Source organism: Manis pentadactyla, chromosome 2 (assembly GCF_030020395.1).
Source record: "Manis pentadactyla isolate mManPen7 chromosome 2, mManPen7.hap1, whole genome shotgun sequence".
Classification (NCBI taxonomy): Eukaryota; Metazoa; Chordata; class Mammalia; order Pholidota; family Manidae; genus Manis; species Manis pentadactyla.
In genome coordinates this window covers 197,554,904-197,574,028 of record NC_080020.1, presented here as the reverse complement: position 1 = coordinate 197,574,028, position 19,125 = coordinate 197,554,904, and the positions used below count along the sequence as shown (strand labels likewise).

At 43.7% G+C, this 19,125-nt stretch overlaps 1 protein-coding gene across 1 annotated transcript in view; it reads right to left on the bottom strand.

Annotated features, from left to right (window-relative positions):
* Positions 1 to 304: 304 nt before the first annotated feature.
* STPG4 (sperm-tail PG-rich repeat containing 4) overlaps positions 305 to 19,125 on the bottom strand; it is a 36,301-nt gene continuing 17,480 nt past the window's right edge. The window contains exons 6-7 of the mRNA XM_057497548.1: positions 3,470 to 3,574; positions 305 to 631 (exon numbers count right to left, since the gene is read on the bottom strand). Coding sequence (XP_057353531.1) covers positions 515 to 631; positions 3,470 to 3,574 — 222 coding nt within the window. The 3' untranslated portion in view covers positions 305 to 514. The remainder of the gene's footprint in view (positions 632 to 3,469; positions 3,575 to 19,125) is intronic.

Here is a 19,125-nt window from a genome sequence, read left to right as displayed (position 1 = left end):
TATTTTTGTTTGTCTTGAAACCATAAATGTTCATTGGGTTGAATCAATATTGTTCTTTTCAGGGAGTTGAGAGAAAGAGCCGCCTGTTGGGATCCTGTCATGCTCAGCTTGGTCTTGGTGGAGCACTGACCCCCCAAGGAGGGCTCCTTGAAGCCGTGACATATCACAGACCTAATGCTGTTGAGCGGCAGCTGGAAAGCCTGAGGCCGTGCAGAACACAGCCTGGACATATCGGGGCCCATCTGAGCCACTGCAAGAGCAGCCCAGAGGCACAGGCCCTTGGAAGACACCCTTTGACAATAAGCAGAGTGAACATATATTTTATTGCATAACCAGGACACTTTTGAGAATGAACTAGAAATTATGCTGGGATTATTCCAGCTAAGCGGGCTGGATGGCCACCCTGGGGAATTATGTTCCGTGGTCAGGCCCTCCTAAAGAATAGACAAAATCATTTTCTAAACATAAGAACTTGTTAAAACTCAAAGTAGCTTGAGGCCAACGTGGCTTTATTTTAAAAGCCAATTGTGTTGTTGAAGAAAAGGCTATGCTCTCGGCCCATTTTGGCTATGGTCCGGGACTGCTTGGGGAATTGTGCTGAAGACGTGTACGCTCCTGGGCCAGGGGTTTTCTGGAAACAGAACAGAAAACAGGGACTGATGAGATATTGACCCGCAAACCCTGGAGCCTCCTAAACCTGGTTATTGGCTCAGCCATGCCAGGCGAATCCCTGCAGAGGGGGACAAAGCCCCCAGGGCCTGCACTTAGCCTGCTGCACCCTTGCATGGGAGTGTCCCTAGAGCTGAGGCCTGCTCCTGCCAGCAGCTCTCCCCAAGGCTGCAGAGGGCCTGGGAGGAGGGAGGACAAGCAAGTGTCAGCCTCCATCTGCAGAAAGGTGGGCTCACACTCCCCCTGCGCCTCACAGCACAATTTACCATAGGGCACGGCACCAGGCAGTCCCTGTCCCTGGGAATGCCACCGTCCTTCCCTCTAATGACTTCAGTCTAGTGGTAAGCGGGTAGAAAGAATGAATTCCTGGTGGTTGATCTCAAAAGACCAAACTCAAGTGTTTCTATCGTTGACTCAGTATGATAGAGTAAGGTGTTTCTCTACCAGGGTCTGTGGACCCCAACATCAGAAGTATTCTCAAGGGAGCTACAAGTTCTAATTTTAAAAGCCATGTTTTCATTTAGGTGAAATTCTTGAAAAATTTATTTCACCAGTTATTTAAAATTTTTCTTCTGTAGTGATAAAATACAAATGAATGTTATTTTCATAGACTAAGACAAAGACTGCAATTTCTTAGGTCAGTGTTTCCCATGGGGGGCAGGCACTTATTCTTGAAACCAAAGGGATTTTATCTTGAGTGTGTGGGAGAGACCCCAGTGTATGTGTGTACAGTCAAACGAGGGTTTGAATATCAGACAGGCTTAGCTTAGCATCTTAGTCCCACCATCAATGACTTGGTGTGACCCTAGACCTGTGCTTCCTGTGCCTTCCTGGGGTTATAAGGCTCACTGGAGCCCTCTAGGATGGACAGCACTGGGCCATGCCAGCATCAGGCACTCCACATGTTAGCTACCACCACTATTATTATTTTATTTTTACTATTTTTTAAATAAGGTATTATTGATATACACTCTTATGAAGGTTTCACATGAAAAGCAATGTGGTTACTACATTCACCCATATTATCAAGTCTCCCCACACATCCCATTGCAGTCTCTGTCCATCAGTGTAGTAAGATGCCACAGAGTCACTACTTGTCTTCTCTGTACCACCACTATTATTATTCCCTATTATCATCTACTTGTCATTTCTATCCTTCCTCGCAGTGCGTTATCTGTTCAGGAGACAGTGAGAGTGGAAACAGGATTACCCCAAGAGTGGGCCAGAGCAGTCGGCCCAGAGTGGTTGAGATCAGCTGCCTGCAGAAGCTGCTATAAATGACAGGATGTTTCCCTTGCCAAAAGCCCAGGAGCAGCCTGGAAATCTAATCAAGTCCTGGCCAGACGTCAAAGAAAGCCTCCATTAGTGCTATTAATGAGGAAGTGGCATGAGTGTGGAGTCCTGGAAGGCCAGACCACAGGCCGGGAGGTTTGGGGGCCTGGGCCGCACAAGGCCACCCCTCAGGAGGCTGCCAGTGTGGTTCTCAGACCTTGAGAACATCCGGCTCTGTCTCCCAGCCCTGATTCACTGTCACTAAGCAAACTGTCCTTGGCTTCCTTGAAGAGTCCCCTACAAGAGGAGACACTTCACAGAGCAGAGGCCCCAGACACCAGTCCTCTTAGTGGACACTTGTAAAATTAATACTACACCTTGAGGCTCCTCTATCAGTTTCCTAGGAGTTTGGTTAGCATGACTCAACTTCCTGAGGATGTTCTGTCCTCTGAGCTCTGACAAAAATCTGTTTCTGGATCGTGGTGATTCTACTCAGGGGTGAGAATCTGGCAAAAGGACCCACAGCCCCCTGTTGCCGGTCTATTTTTAATTTTACTGGCAGCCCCTTCCCCCACCTCCCCCTGCCTCCCCCAGTATTCCTCCAGGTACAGACCACACTGCAGTTGGCAGCTCTGGAGCCAGAACCTGGAAGGCAGTGGCCTGGGACACACAGGTGGGGCTATCCAAAGCCACCTGTAGGCCCAGACAGTGACAGAACTGGCTCTCTCCTCCCAAAGTCCCCAGCTGCTCCCACCCTCCTTTGATCCCCCTCGGTGGGCCTGTTTTCTTGCAGGCAGAATTTGCACTTCTTTCTCCCCAACCATCTCAAATAAGGCTACATATTGGTGAGTTTGGGGGACTTTAAGACTGCAGTGCACACTGGGAACAAGATCATGGGAATTAAAACTGTCCTTTAACATTAAAAACAAAACCAACAACAAAAATCAGTCGCTATTCATAAGCTCCAGGTTGTGATTCTGTGATCTTTCTTGGCCTCCTCTAGGCTTTGAGACTCTCACCCACTCCCTGCATCCACCTTCCTTGGGTCCTCTGTGGATAGGAGCCTCTTCCCTGTCCATCCTCGGTCCCTGGGCCCAGGAGGATTGCTCCTGCTTTAATGGTCCCCTTTGGTTCAGTAATAATATTTCCGCTCTGATTTTTTGCTCCAGGAGCCACATACAAAAACAATGGCAGTTCTGGGTGGGTGGGGGCAGCCACAGGTCACTGCTTGCCTCAGCTCATTAAATATGTTCCCTCAGGTCATAACACAGCTAATTACTGTGCTGGCTGTTCTCAACTGGACCCATAATTCAGCCCCCAGCTCCAGGCCTGGAGTCACTCTGAGCCTGAAGCTGGCTGAGGGCTTGCCAGGTTTGAGCTCTACATCCTTTGATACCTTGACAAGCAATTTTATATATACACATACACACACACTACAATTGTGTCTAATTCCCCCATGCCACCCCCACTGTTCCACCGCCAACAAACAGTCACAAAATCTACAATCATAACCTTTTAGAAAACTTACTGAACAGGTGGGCAAGAATCGAGGTACTTTGGACTGAAAACAAGAAGTAGTAGAACTTGCTGAAGGTATTTTCAAGTCATAATGACCTGGTCCTGGGCCTTCATGCTATAGAAAAAAAAAAAGGTGATTCAAAAATTATTAATAGTTCATATATTGTAATGCTTTCCTTGCCTTCCACAAATACATATTTGAATCAGTGTGATATGGCAGAAAAACCCCTTGATTTGGGCTTTCTAAAGTGTGCCCTGGCACAAGGCACTGTGAAATGGGAATAATGCCAGCCTCATGTATGGCTTTGATGCCTGGAGATGAAGTGGCCTGTGAAGGTCTCTCCTCTTCCCTGTCTGGGCCCCTCCCTCCTCCCTACTGTTAGACCCCCTCCCCACACTGGCCCGCCTCACTCTGTACAGCCCCTCTGACTGTTCATGGTGACTTGCTCTGAGCTCTCAGTCAAATATAAAATGTATGTATTCTTTCATATAAATGTAATAGTGTATATGTTATCTTACTACAAACAAGTATTCACAGCAATTCATGGACATAAGAACAATGCCATAAGATTAATGTAAATGGATTAATGCAATTTAAAAAAAGACAAACTCCCCATTAGCAATATTAGCAAAAGGCAGTTCACAAAGAAGAAATACAATTGTTCAGTGAGGAAGTGGGGGGCAGGGGGCTCCAGCTCATTAATAACCAAGTAAGTTCTAATTGTAACAACAATGAGACTCTTGTTTTGGGGGGGGGGTGTCTAAAAATTAACAAAGGTGTAAAAGCAGAAGGAAGAAAGGAAGAAAAAGGGAGAGAGAGGGAGGGAGAGTGGTAAGGAAGGGAAGGAAGAAAAAGGAAGGAAGACCCTAAAGTGTGACAGCCCCCCATGATTCTGGTTGAGGTGTAAATTTGATTAGCCTTTCTGGGGTACAATTTGTCAAGATATGAAATGGCTTTAAAATGTTTATATGTATCCACAGGGAGAGGAAGCAGAAAGCAGACTGGTTACAAGATTGTTGCAGGAATCAGAGGACTAATGATGAGCCCCAAGCTCAGACAGGGCAGGAAAAATGAAAAGAGTCCAACAGCATTGTAGATAATGTAGACGAGACATGAACCTTTCAGTTTTTTCCTAGTAATTCACTTTTTCTCTCTCCCATTTTCAAATACCTGTGGTATTTGACAGAAATGAGTCTTTCTGGCCATCATGTCCTGGATCTGTTTCTAAATAATGCAGGGGCTAGGGAAGTGGATAGGGGTCAGATTAGCCAGGAGCTGATACTTGTGGACTGGGTATGGGTAAAGTTGCAATATTTCCAGAATCTCTTGCCTGGCCTTAGTGCTTCTCCACATCAATAGGTGTTTCCAAGGAGAGAAGTAGTCTATCTCTGTATCAGTAGGTGATCACAAAGAGGGTGGGAGATAAGGGCATAGCCAGACGGGAGAGAGGTGATGGGGCCCCTTTTTGCAGCCGGGTTGCGAGAGACACAGGCGAGCAGAAGTGGATGACTGCTTGTAAGCAGTAAACAGGTTTCTCCCACTTTATTTCTCCCTTTGAGATTTTGGCTTCAAAGGTTATTTGCCCCAGGATGGGAACATATTTCCACCACCACCCCCTACCGCCCCTGAAGTTACAGCATATGGGGGTTTGGTAGAGTATTGTGTCTGTGCGGTATGTATTTTTTAAGATTTTATGATACATAGTTAAAGGCAATGTATATTTATTATTTTTACCCAGCAATTCCATCCTAAGAAAACAATTCAGAATTGACTGTGTGCAAATAATGGCTGCAAAGACATTCACTATAATGTTTCTAAAAAATTGGTCGAAAATTGGAAATAAACTAAATGGTCAATGATGGGCCTGGTTAAATAAACCATGATTCTTCCATCTAGCCATCCAGTGTTGATGAATTTTTTGGACATAAAAACTATTTTCAAATACTGTTAAGTGAAAAATGCAAGCTTGAAAAAGGTACATCTTAAAACACTAAGAATGGAGTGTTCACTGATCGTAGTTTGCTCCAGGTGGCAGCAGGTTAAGTAAAAAGCTTTGTTTTCTTTTTTTGCTTATTTGCATTTTCTAATTTTTCTACAGTGGAAGGTAAGGTAAGGCTGGGCTGCAAATTAGCCCAACAGATTTGGCAGAACAAATGCCCAATCACAGACCCTGTATGGGATTTAAGAGCAAGGCTTCCCCCCTTCACTCCTTTGGGGGAACAGCAGTGCAATTAGGGCTGCCATTCTCAATGCCTGTCCCTTGAATAGAATCCGTTATTCACAGCCAAACACAAGGCTGATAATGGAGTGATGGATGTGACTCATATAATTTTACAACTCATGGCAAAGAGATGAAAACAGCCATGTTTTTAAACTGATGCATACATGACACAGAAATCACTGCACAGGTGAGGCTGTGTGGGTGACCTCTGCACTCCCACTGGAGAAATCTGAGCCACCAGAAAAACAGCAGCATCGAAAGCCAGGGGAATCTGACAGGAACACTTTCTGCACCCTCCCCTTGGTCTGGCCATTACAAATGCAGTACCCCCAAACCAGAATTGTAGCTGGGGCCAAAGATACTGCTAAGTGTGCTACCACTGACTCCATGCTTACCACAGCCAACTGCCAGATGGCTCAGAAATGCTGCCACATGCACCCTTTCTCCCAGCCTGCTGTGGCTTTCATTCCTAAGTGTCCAAGTCATGAGCTCCCTGGGAGAGCAGGCGCCAGGCCTGGAGAAGCACTGATGTACACCCATGCCGTCCATCAGCCTCCCTGCAAGGGCCTGGTCATCTGAATCAAAGGGCCTAAGACTTATAGCAGAAAGAAATGACTGACTTCTACTTGCCCCACACGTGTCAGATAGAAGCTTTCAGGAGGGGATAATTAGGGAAGTGGATACAGGAATACAAGTTCATGTTCCAGAAGCCAGAGAAATGCTGTTCTAAGTGAGAAGTAATGATGGGGCCAAGGCCCTGGGAATGGCAGGAAGCGGCTCCAGTGGAGTGCTCACTTCAGCCCCATCTGAGGATGGTGTTCGTGGGCAGAGCAGGAATGAAGGCAAGGGGACATGACTGGCTCAAAATGTGGGTTGAGAAATGGACCTGGTTCGATGGGAGGGTGTTTAAAACAAGAATGTTTGAATAGTGTCCTACTCTTCCTTGAGGATGGGGCTTCTGCTTCCTCATTTACAGGAGATCCAGAGCTCTGGCTCACATTCTGTGTGCTGTGTGGGTAAAGGGCAGGACCCGGGTTCATCCAGCAGCCCTCAGCACCTCTCACACACAGCGGGAGAACTGTTTCTCAGACCTTGCTTCTGGCAGGACCAGGCTTTGGCAACTCTTGAGTTTCCCAAAGCTAAACCTTTCAAAGACCAATGACATGTGGGGCCAAAGGAAGACAGAACCATTACCTTCCTAGAGTCAGAACCTGCTACCAAAAGAAACTACAGGGAGCCCTCTGTGATACCCATTCTTCCACTTAGAGGCATGATTACATTTCAACCCTCCTGACAAGATGTATTGTCTTTCTCTTCTCTTTGAAAAAGTAAGTGAGTTTCTACTTGAGAGCAACTTTAACCGACAGAAGCTGTAGGGATTTCACAGATAAATAAAATACTACCTTCAACCTTAGAGGACTTTATAGTCTGTGAAAGACAAAGGCAGAACCAAACAAAAATACCCCAAAAGAATAAATGAAGGTGTGAGGAACTGGGATGGTGCTGAGCAAGGGCCAAGCTAGCTGCCTGGCTTCAAGATTCCAAACCAGGCCCTGGCGCATCTGGCCTGTGTCAGCTACGTGTGAGCTCAGTGGGCTTCAGGACGTCACCAAGGGTGCGAGCTTTCACTAACTGCAAAGGACTCAGAATGTGTGGGGCCCTGTGGCTTTTCTGGAGTGCTCCTGGGGACTTGTCATGCCATGAAGGAGTCTGACTTATTTGGTTCCAACTCCTAAGGGGCAATAAAGCTCAGTACCATTACAGGCCTTTGGTAAGCGCTGCTACCCCGCAGTGAACCCACTCTTCCTCCAGGGCTGCGAGGGTGGGACTGGCTGACCTACACAATACTGCTCAGGACTTAAAGGGTGTACTTGCCCACAGCAGCAAAAGCCAGGTGCCTCTGAAAGACTGTGAGGGTAAATGAAATTATCCTCTTACTGTGTTGAATTGGGTCCCTCCAAAGTTCACAAGTCCTATAAATTTTTGTCATGTTGAATTGTGTTGAATAGTGAATGGTGTCTCCCCCAAATTCATTAACTCCTGTGAATTTTGAATTTCCAGGACCTCAGAATGTGACCTTATTTGGGAACAGCATTGTTGCAGATGTAAGTAGTTAAGATGAAGCTGTTGGACGGGCCTAATCGTATATGAACAGTGTCCTTTATAAAAAGGGGAATTTTTGGACACACACACAGGAAAAAACAGCACATGAAGATCAAGGCAGAGATCTAGGAACAGAATACTGAAGATCTGCTAGCAAACCACTAGAAACCAGCAGAGAGGAATGGAACAGATTTTCCCTCGCAGCAAAGAAGGAACCAACAAGGCCAGCACCCTGTCTGGGGCTTCTAGCCTCCAGAACTGTGAGACGACATATTTCTCTTGTTTAACCACTCAGTTTGTAGTTCTTTGTTATGGCAGCCCTAGCAAATGACTATGTAAGTGTTCAGCTCATTTCTTCACTCAGCCAGTTTACAATGTGCCAGACAGTGTGCAGGGACTTGGGAATACATGGTATGTGACTGTTCTGTTCGTTAGTCTAACAGAACAAGTGTTTACCTGGGCGCATGTCTACCCAGAATAAAGACTTAATTCCCCAGACTGCCCTGCAGCTAGGTGTGGCCACAGGACTAATTTCTGTCCAATAGGATGGAGGTGGAAGAGGTGTGGGTAACTCCAAAGAGCTTCCTTATGGAGAAGGCAGCTTGTCCATCTTCCGGCCCTCCTGCCTGCTAGCTGTCCTGTGTTCTCGGCTCTCTGGGACCATGGGAATGGAAGCCATGCTCAGCAGGGCCACACACTGATATCTGATGCTGCAGAACTGCCCCAGCAGCCCAGAGCTGCCTACTGCAGGAGCTGCATACAAGAGAGAAATATGCTTTCATCTCATTTATAATATCGATGAGCTACTTGGGTTTCTGTTCCTAGAAGCAGAACTGGTCAGGGGGGCCTGAGAAGCCCTTTAAGGATGTATAAGTGAGCTGAGACCTAAAGAATAAGGAGGAGGAATAGTTTGTAGTGCAAAAAGGCTGGAGGAGGGGCTTGTGTTGGAAGAAGTAACTGGAAAGGCTAGGAAAGGCTAAATGGGCAAGGCCTTCAGGCCAAGCCTAGAGAGTGAGGATGTTACTCATTTTAACCCTGTTCACATAAATTCACTCTATTGCAAAAATAAAATAAGACATACATAGACTTTTGTAAAAAAAATAAATAAATAAATACACTTAGGAACGTGAAATTTATTTTTCTCACAACAGGTGAGAAAAAAGAGGTTTTTTACACATGTATTAACACTAACAATGATTTTACAGTTTTAATTGTTAAGTGTCACCATTGTGTTTCCCATCTCTGCAGCTCCTCATCATTCTGAAGCCTCTTGTTTGCAGGCTGGTGTACTGGTCCTCTGGGGTGCTCTCCAGCCTGGTGTGAAGCAGGCTGCAATCTCCATTGCTGCCCACTGTGGGCTCCCCACAGAGCCTCTCCACTGCCAGGACAGCTGCCCCCCCATCCCTGCTGCCACCTCTAACTCACAGCCTCCGTTCACAGAGCCACTCACATTTGATGCTCAGAAGAGCCGCATGCAGGAAATGCTATTACCTCCGTGTAACACATGAGAAAGTGAGGCTCAATGGGGTTAGAAACAAATGATGTAGCATCTCAGCCACAGGAGCCAGAGCCAGTTACTAACCTTGCTTCTCAGCTCTGTGAGATATCAGTACTTAATTCTGAGCTATGTTTCTTTAACATCACAAAGCTAAAAGGAGCCTAGAAAAAGCACATAGTCCACCCCCTTGACTGTAGGCACAGCTTTCAATGAATCATACTTGAAGAGAGAAATGGTCAGAAATAAAATTCATGGCTCCAAATGTCTATATATATGCACACATTAAATACAATAATAAGCACATAGACTGAATTACAAGACAGGGTAAAAATGATCTCCCCTAATTCTTGTAAGATGGGTATGACAGCTGGAATACATTGCCCAAAAAAGAAAACAGGAGCCCAGCAAGGAGGGTGGAATCCTGGATGGAGGTGGCGCAGAGAGAAGCTACAGCTGCTTCTGGGAGTGCAGGAGGAGGCATGAGGCGAGAAAATTCTAGAATTTTATAACTACTAGTCTACAGGGTCAAAGGAGAAAAAAGGGAGACATGCATGCTGGTGGGTGGGTAGAAGCAAACCATTCAGGGTCCAAAAGCTATTCACATTTCCGAATGTAAGAACTGTCCCTTGAAGTCTAGCTCTATCCTGTTTATTTCTGCTGAGGGAGAAACTGGCAGTTCGGCTTTCCAGGTAGGGGGCCATGCAGGCGGGCAACCTGAGGGATGATAAACCTGCCCCTAAGGGTGCGGCTTTTACAGGAATGCGTGTGCCAGGGACTCCAGGTAATTCAGAACTGCTGCAGGTGTCTGTCCACTGGCCCATTCTCCATTTTCTAGATGACCCCGGGAGCAGAAGGCTCCCCACCTCGTTATAAATCTGGGGCTGTACTTCTGCCAGGGAAGCTCGGGAGAGCCGGCAACCCCTACTCCTGGTCACAGCGATTGGTCCAGGACAGGCACATGACCATCACCTGGCCGATCAGACAAGCCTTCCTTTTCACACACAGGTGCGCAGGCAGGTGGGCGTTTGGGGCTCCAGCTCATGGAGAAAGTATGTCCGAAGACTGGAGAAAGTTAAATCAGTGACCAGAGTGCCAGAGGTGGTGTGCACCAATAAATTTCACCCCGCTTTCATGTTTTTAATTTTTTACTTAAGCTAATTCAAGAGGGGTTTCTGTCACTTAGAATTGAAAAAAATCTTAATATATTCTCTTTCTCTTGTTCCCAGTCAAGGTATTGTTATAAGAAAGGAGTGCAGGAAATTCTTCACATTCATAGCCAGACAGGGGTATATGAATCTGTTGGTGTTAATATGATTGGAAAAGTTGCACACATTTTTTAAGAAGAAAAATTGTCAGAATATCTTTTTCTTAAAAATCCTAGTACATCTGTAGCTATATTTGAAAGGTTATGCTTTTTCCAAAACTTGTTAACCTGCAAGTGAACTCCTCTTTGAGATTGGAACCTGTCTTAATCATCTCAACTTTCAGATCCCATTCAAGCAGAAATGAGTTTGTGTTTGGCTTTATTCAGTCTGACCAGGTTTACTAATTATTTTTCTGTGCCTCGTGGAATTTTGAACTTTCAGCTTAGTTTTTAATTGAGCTAATTCTTTAGATGCAAAAACACTGCAGTGACTTAGCATGCACTAGTATGAGTGCAGACGATGCCACAGATCTGCTATCCACTTTCCAAATACCTACTATAAAATGTGCCCGAAACAGACATGACATATAACATTCCTTTGAATCTGTACAGATTCTTTCATGTTTATCTAATCCTTTCCTTATTCTTTATAGGCTTGTCAGTTTTTAAGAAATACAGAAACATCTTGAAATATTTCTGACATCAAATAAAAGAAACCCATCTTCATTTGACATTGTAAGATTTTATTCCTATTGTCAGGAAAGATGTACATGTCTCGTTTTTCACTTTATATACAACTGTGAGAAGTACACACTGTAAAGAATCTGCTCAGCAAATCAATGGAAGCCCCAAATCACATGAATGACGGAGTCCTAATAGTAATAAGTGGCACTAGTTTTATTTAAGTAACAAAATATTTTTTATGTTGACTGTTTTGATGGCTCTTCTCAAACACTACCTATTTTCTGGCTTCGAAAAACTACATTTTGAAAAATTGCAAAAGCAATGGAAAAGAGAAAGGAAGTAAATGACCACCTTAATCTCAGCACCTCAGCCCAGCCACTAAAAGCACTGTGCATTTCAGCTTTGTATACACACAATTTTTCTTACATTATTTTAATCATAACATGCGTACCAATTTGTGTCCTGCATTTTTTTACTACATATTAGATCATAAACATTTTTGGTGCTGTTTTATAATTTTAACTAATTGTTTTAATGTGAAGGGAATTGTAAAATATCCCTTTGAGTGGATATGTAATACTCTTTTTCAATTATTTCCCTTCTGCTGTTGTTTTTATTTCACTATTAAATAAAACATTTTATTTAAGTATATATGTTATTTATATATTATATATTATGTATTTTGCTATTATATATGTTCTGTGGTTGCTGTTACTCACTATTATAAATAACCCCTTGATGATGTCTTTGTACACAATGAATATTTCTGTATATAAGGTTATTACTTTAGGAGGATTTTCTCAAAATGGAATTAGTAGGCTAAAAGATATAAACAGCCTCTATAGCTCAACACATACTGCCAAACTGCTTCTCAAGGAGTGGTATTAGAGCATGCTCCCACCAGCGACAGAGAGAAAAGTACCGCATCTCTATAGTCCACATGCCACATGGATACTGGGGAAAAGGGATTTAGAAAAATACAATCTTCCTTAATCCTCTTTACCCTAATGGGAGTATTAAATGAAGTCATCATTGGCCTCTATATGTTTAGAGAAGTTGTGCAGAGTATCTGATATCCTTAATTCCCACTTTGTGAGACACATTCAGGAGGGAACAGAATTCATGCAATTTTTGGTAGGTCAATAGATTTATTTGGGTCATTTATAAAAGCAATTAAATCAATCAAAGGGAGGGACGAGGGAGGAGAAAGCACAAATGACAAGTTTTACTATGCTCAGTTCACTTGGGTGAGAACAACTAGGATTTGTTGTGGCCTGTCTTTTCCCTCTTTTAAAAATACTCTGCATGAGGGAACTATACCTTTGGGTCTTGGGATCTGTGGGTCTTGGTCATTATCAAGGTGCTAAACAGGAATGGTGGCTGGTAGAAGTTTCTGATACGTTTGGTTTTTTTTTGCAGTGAGAGTGAAAAAGCCCTTTTTACTTATGGTAGAACATGTCTTCCAGCATCTATCCCAAAATGCTCAGGTAAATTCTCTCCTCCAGTCTTTCCTGTGGACAAAACAACTGTTCTGATCCATAACCAGTTACTACTATTTCAACAATAACTAAGGTAGGCAATAAGTATACAACCTTACATTGATAATTTGAAGATTAAAGACCATTTCCCAACCAGACAAATCCCTTACCAGCTGCTTCTCCTGAGGACTACCTACACTTCATGGACAAACTGTGATTCACCGTCTGAGTTCCCAACACAAGCCAGGAAGCTTCACGGCTCCTCCACACTGAGAAGCCTTCGGGCATGTGAGGTCCTAGAGGATTCCAAATTCAAAGTCAATGTACTTTTTACAACTAAAAAATCATGTAGTAATCCTCTATGCCTTCACATGGTCATCTAATCATTTTTTAATAGGCTGCTCCTGGAGATTTTATCATAAATAATTAACAAATTTCAATGAGCTGGTTTTCACAGGTGATGGAAATAAAAGGAGATGCATACCTGTATGTATCCATCTTTTATAACCTGCCTCATTCTCAGAAGGGTTTTAAGTGACTCAGTGAATGTCTACAGTTTGTACTATATTGCACCACACCCACGGGTCAGATTTCTGGGGATTGCAGGTTGCAGGTATACCAACCATGAGGCAACCTGTCCTAATAAGGCTCAAGTAACACCATGACCTTACCATGCAACTATACACAAAACCCACTGCAGAAGAATTGAAGAGTTACAAGTTTTCTAAAACAAATGGGAGAAAATGAAAGTGAACATCATGTTTCTGGAGGGAATTTTTTAAGTGGTGGAAGACATTAAAAAGGAAAAGAGATACATAGATTTCATTCATTCAGCACATTTGCTGAGCTGTAGTAAGTGCCAGGCACTAATGAATAAGACAGCACCTTCTTTATTAGGTGATGACAAAATCTCTAATTGGAGAACGTAAACATTTGACATTTTACACTTCGGTATACATAAAAACACAAAAGCAAAAGGCAAAATCCCTGAAAAAGCTCAGTAAATTCAAGTGTCACTTTCTCTTCACTATGGAGTTTACACAAATTAACAAAAAAGAATTTTTTTTTTTTTTAAAGGTCCACCCAATAGATAACTGGGTAAAGACTGTGACCAGAAAGTATACAGGCAGGACCACAAGTCACTGGTTAACAGATAATTAGAATGTGTTGCTGCAGATCCTACAGATTAAAATAAAATAATGAGATACCATTATTTTACTATTAATAAGCTATAACAAATTAACAAATATTTTTTTAAATAATGATAATAAAAATTTATACAGATGTTGTGAAATGGGCATTATTGATAGTTTGGCTGAACATAAATTCTAAATTGAAAATTATTTTCCTTTTATCCTCTCTCTGTGGATATTAACTAGACTTTTTTTTAATCCTCCCCCTATGTCCCCTGCATTCTGTTTTACACCAGGTTTCCATCCTTCTATCGGTCTATCTCCATCTCTTATTCATGTCAGAGTCTTTCCTCACTTGCCTGGTGGAACCATGGGTACGGAGCAGGGCTATGTTTCCAGCAACTTGAATGTGAGCCAGTCTTTTTTCCTGGGATTCCCTAAATGCCAGGATGTGGTTCTTTTTCCTCTGGGCTCATGCAGTTTTCCCAGAAGGCATATTCCACTAGACTTTTGCCTGAGGGGCAAATGTCTGAAGGTCAGCATTCCACATTAGGAAAGGAAAGGGGGCTTCCAGACCTAAAATACTCTGTCTGCACTGTTTCAATTCATTCCCTGGTGCCAAGTCCTATTTCTCACCTTTCCTTCCCTCCTAATTGTGAGCCTCCCTGCAGTTCTGAGGGACAAACAGGTTCCCTCCCAGCTCTACCGCACCTGTTCCCCCACTACTTTTTTAGCCTACTTTCAATTATCCAAAAATTGTTGAAATCTCTTATCTGCCGATATTTCCCTCTTTTTCTCTTAATCCATATGGGTTGACTTATATTACTATTTTATGTGGATTGGAGAGTGAGAGGAGAATGATGGGTGTGGCCAATTTGCCATATTTCTTGCCGATACAGGAAATCATGTATTACTTTTAGAATAGAAAAATACAGTGAACGGGGATGTGCGGGGGACTTGGTGAAGGGAGGAGCCTAGTAAACATAATGTCCTTCATGTAATTGTAGATTAATGATACCAAAAAAAGAAAAATCCTCATCACAAGAAAAAAAAAAAGAAAAATATAAACTTTACATTCAAATAGTTATTATGACCATAATTGCATAAAGCAAGGATATTCAAATTGCACAATATCAGTTGATCGCACATAACAGGAACTCCCTCTATTTAACATTCATTCAGTCTTATAGATTCTCTGAAACTACGCTATTTCACATTTATGTCAAAATTGGATCATCTCAGAGGCATCAACAGGCATCTATTTCATAAGGAAAATGCCTGAAAATTCCCACAACTCTATGTGAATTTTATTTCTCCTTATTTTGTAGATGCTTTTATGGAATTATCTTGAGGTGAATGTCTAAAAGTGTAGCACATGTTTTGTATATAGAATGAACAGTTAATACAAATACCTAAAAACTGGGACCCCTGCTCACATTTCTCCCTCTTTTTAGCTCCTTTGCTTTATCCCAGATGTCCTAATACTTGTCTCAGCTATATTCCTGGAGGATGGTGGGGGAGGGAAGAAAATCTGGTAAGTCACTAATACTTTGGTATGAATTGGATCAATGCATTTCTTCTTCTAGAAGCTTTTGCCTTTAAAAGAAGACATGGGAAAAGGAGAAATACCCTCAAGAGATAAACAGCCAGTGTAGCTACAGACATGTGACACACTTAAAACCTCACAACACCCGAAAACATAGGTGTTACCCCTTTCATACACAGGGTTTGAAAAAGGAAAGGTAACCTAGTACTTAACAGCACAGCTGGGACTCCCACCCAGACCTGCCTCCTGTTGAGCCCGTCCCCAGCACCTGGGGAGCACCCAGGCCGGCCTGATCAGCTGCGGCAGGCAGAGGACAGGACCAGGGCCTGATCCAGAGGCTTTAAATCAAGGGTGATGCATGTCTTATGCCTCAGATCTTAGCCTCTCATACACAATCCCTACTGTGGACTTTCAGGCATTGCTGCAGTGAGTGGAGAAGGTGCAGATACAAATCTCCGTCTGGGCCCCTCAAATAACAAGGTCTGTGGAAAGCCCCTGGATCCATAAGCAGAGAGGACAGCTGGCTATTTGGTTTCTTTGCTTAGACCTGGGCTCTGAAGGGACAGGTATTGGTGTCCCTCTCCTCACAAGCCTTGTCTTCACTCTTGTCTTTATCTCCTCCCTCCCCCTAGAGTCAGCAGTTGCTGCGAAGCTTACAAGTAAATGTATCAGAGTGTTTGGGAGGAGGCTGGTGACAGGAAGAAGGTACATGTGTGTCTATCAACAGACAGTATGAAATATGAGTCATCAGTGTCTAATTTGGGGTGCTGTGTTCCAAGCTGTGCATGCTAAGCCATCTGGTCCCACCCCAGTCAGACACACACATTGTGAATCCTAGACTCTGGTTTAATCTGTGGAAGTTTGTGTGTGCTCGTATGTGTACACATTGGTTGCGTTCCTGACTTCAGAGTATCCCTGCTGTTTAAGAGGGTAGGGGGAACACTGACAAACATCTCTTTTGCCTTTGAATGCTCAGCAGTGCCTACCTGGCACAGGGCCTATGCACACAGCCACACAAAAAAGATTTGTAGAATAGATGAACTTCTGTTGAAGTCAGCTAGACTGTTGAGTCCAGATTGTTACAAAGAGGATTTGAGAAAAGACTAGAAGTTCTAATATGCTAAAGGTGTCTCGGGGGCCAGTTGAGGAAATCTAGTGCAGCCAGGCTCGCAGCTAGAGCCTAAGCTGCATCCATCCATCATAAGGATCTTAGGTGTTCAGGGCCTAACAGGCAGGCCGGCAAGTGGGCCTTGCTGTATCTGAATGCATCGTACTGCAAAGGGGATCAAGCAGGCCCACCTAGCCCCAAGAACAAGCCTCAGTCATCAGTGGGGCGGTATGACACCAGAAACAACACAACGTCAGCCACCTGCATTTGACCTGAGATCAGCTCTAAACATCCGATGACACGAACAAGTAACTTGATCGTGCTCATTCACTAGGCAGCACAGCTTAGAGCTCAGGTTTTGAGGTCGCTATTGATTGAGACTAAGTCCTGGCTCCAGTTTTGAATAACTGTGTGACAGGCAACTAACTTCCATTTCCTGACCTATCAAATAGAGATGATAAATACTGCCACAGCAAGCTGCTATGAGGATTAAATGACACAGGGTATGACAGTCACCAAGCACCGGGCCTGACATCAGACAACAGTCAATGCATGCTGGTCTCATCATCCTCAGAGCCAACCCTATCAGATAGGTGATCTATAAAGTTTCTTAACAGTTCTGTGACTATGGTGTTAATTTCTAGAACAATTAAACTGAATGATACTATCAATCAAGTGAGTTTCTCACATAGGCTGAATGACATATTACAATGGCCCACAGAGTAGTGCATTTATCACAAGGGGGTTAGAGATAACATTCTCCTAGCAGACATCACCGCTTTGCCATACTCACATTGTACACTACCATCTCCCAATGTTGGAATCAAAGGAGTTTGCTCTTTGCAGTTCACAAGTGTGTGGATCTAAACCAAACCCTCTGTCTGCTCTGGGTGTGCATGTTTCGGACAGACATCACAGCCCTTGGCTGTTTCTTTGCCTTGGAACATTTTCCATGGATGTATTCTTTTCACTTTGTTGAAGGACAGGAAGTTCTAAATCAGTGAATTACTTTTATTTATAAAATGGAATGGATGAGGTGAAACCAATGAAAATGGCAAAATAAGGATCTCCAAAAATCTTCTCCTCCATAAAAGCAATAGAACAAAGGCAAAGATTGTCAGAATCAACTGCCCCGTGCTATTTCCCATACCAGGCTGCATGTCCTGCAGGACACCTAACTGAACTAAGAGCAAATTATTTTTAATTGAGTCTCCTTACTATTATAAAACAAATTGCTATTAACTCACTGCATTCGTTTGAAACATATATTTCAAAGTAAATGTAATATAACCAAGAGGGGGAAAAACTGGTGTCATGATTGCTTGCTGCCAAAGTCACTTGTACACATTTACCTCCATCCCCATCAAATAAAAAAGGCATGACTATCTCCCCCACTCACCATACACACACCTGTGTACGTACACACATGCAGAGGGCCAAGAGAAGGCACAACAGTCAACATCTTTTGGAGGATGCGATGCAGTTTGGAGGAAAGGTACCCGACATGGCAGGGTGGAGAAAGCTGACACCGAAGTGCCCAGAGAGGACCTGCCACAGAGGAGCAGGCTGAGCTGCTCTACAGAAGCCAGGCAAGCTCAGGAATTTCAGGCACCAGGCACTGTGAGGCAGGGGTGAGGCTGGGGCTGGAAGCAGGAGAGCAGGCTGTCTTCTTCCCAGGTGCCTACCCACCTCACCGGCACCAGTCAGGTAGCCACCCTACCCCCCTCCCTCTAGGAGACAGGGCTTCTGTTTCTGGGGAGACTGTGCCTGAGATCTGGACTCAGGAGCCCCAGGAACTGCGAGGACAGGGGCCTTTACTATAAACAGGAATTAAGTGAACTTTCACACGCCAAGTGGGGAGACTCCCGGCCCCTCTCCAAGTCAGCTCCCAGAACACTGGCTTATACCCCAGACCAGAGGCTGAGGGGATATTTTGAAGTGACTGACATGTCTGAGAGAAAAGACCTACACAGATAAACACTTATGGGCTACACAAAGGGAAAGCCAGGTCCTCATCCCATCAACCCACTGTGGAATCCACGTGGAGATAATCTCCGCCTATGTTCGTTCCCTAATGTTAGGTACTTTCCTAACAAATTACCATAAATTTGGTGGCTTAAAACAACAGACTTTCATTCGCTCATAGTTCTGGAGGCCACAAGTCTGAAATCAGTTTCACTGGGCTAAAAACAAGATACTGGCAGGGCCGTTCGCTCTCTGCAGACACTAGGGAAGAATCTGTTCTTTAATCCTTCCAGCCCTTGCTAGCGGCCGCATCACTCCAGTCTCCCCCACCATGGTCACATGACCTCGCCTCCCATCTCAAATCGCCCTCTTATAAGCACATTTCTGATTATATCTAGGGCCTGCCCTGTTAGTCCAGGATAATCTCCCCATCTCAAGAGCCTTAACTTCATCACATCTGGAAAGGTTCTGCCACAAAGTAATGCTCACAGGTTCTGAAGGTTAGAATGTGGACACATCTTGAAGGACCATTTTATGCGCCATGTATGTTGAAAATGTTTTTCCTAATTTGCATTTGCCTATTAACACCGTTTATAGTTTGCTTTCTGACATACTTAGAATGTTTAATGTTATATATCAAATCTAATATCTCTCCTTTCTTTCGCAATTCATCCATTGCTATTAGCTCAGAAAGTCTGCTTTATCCTACAATTAGATATGAGCTAATATATTTTCTCCTGGTTTTATCTTTTCATAAGTATTTAATTCTTTAGTCAATATGGAAT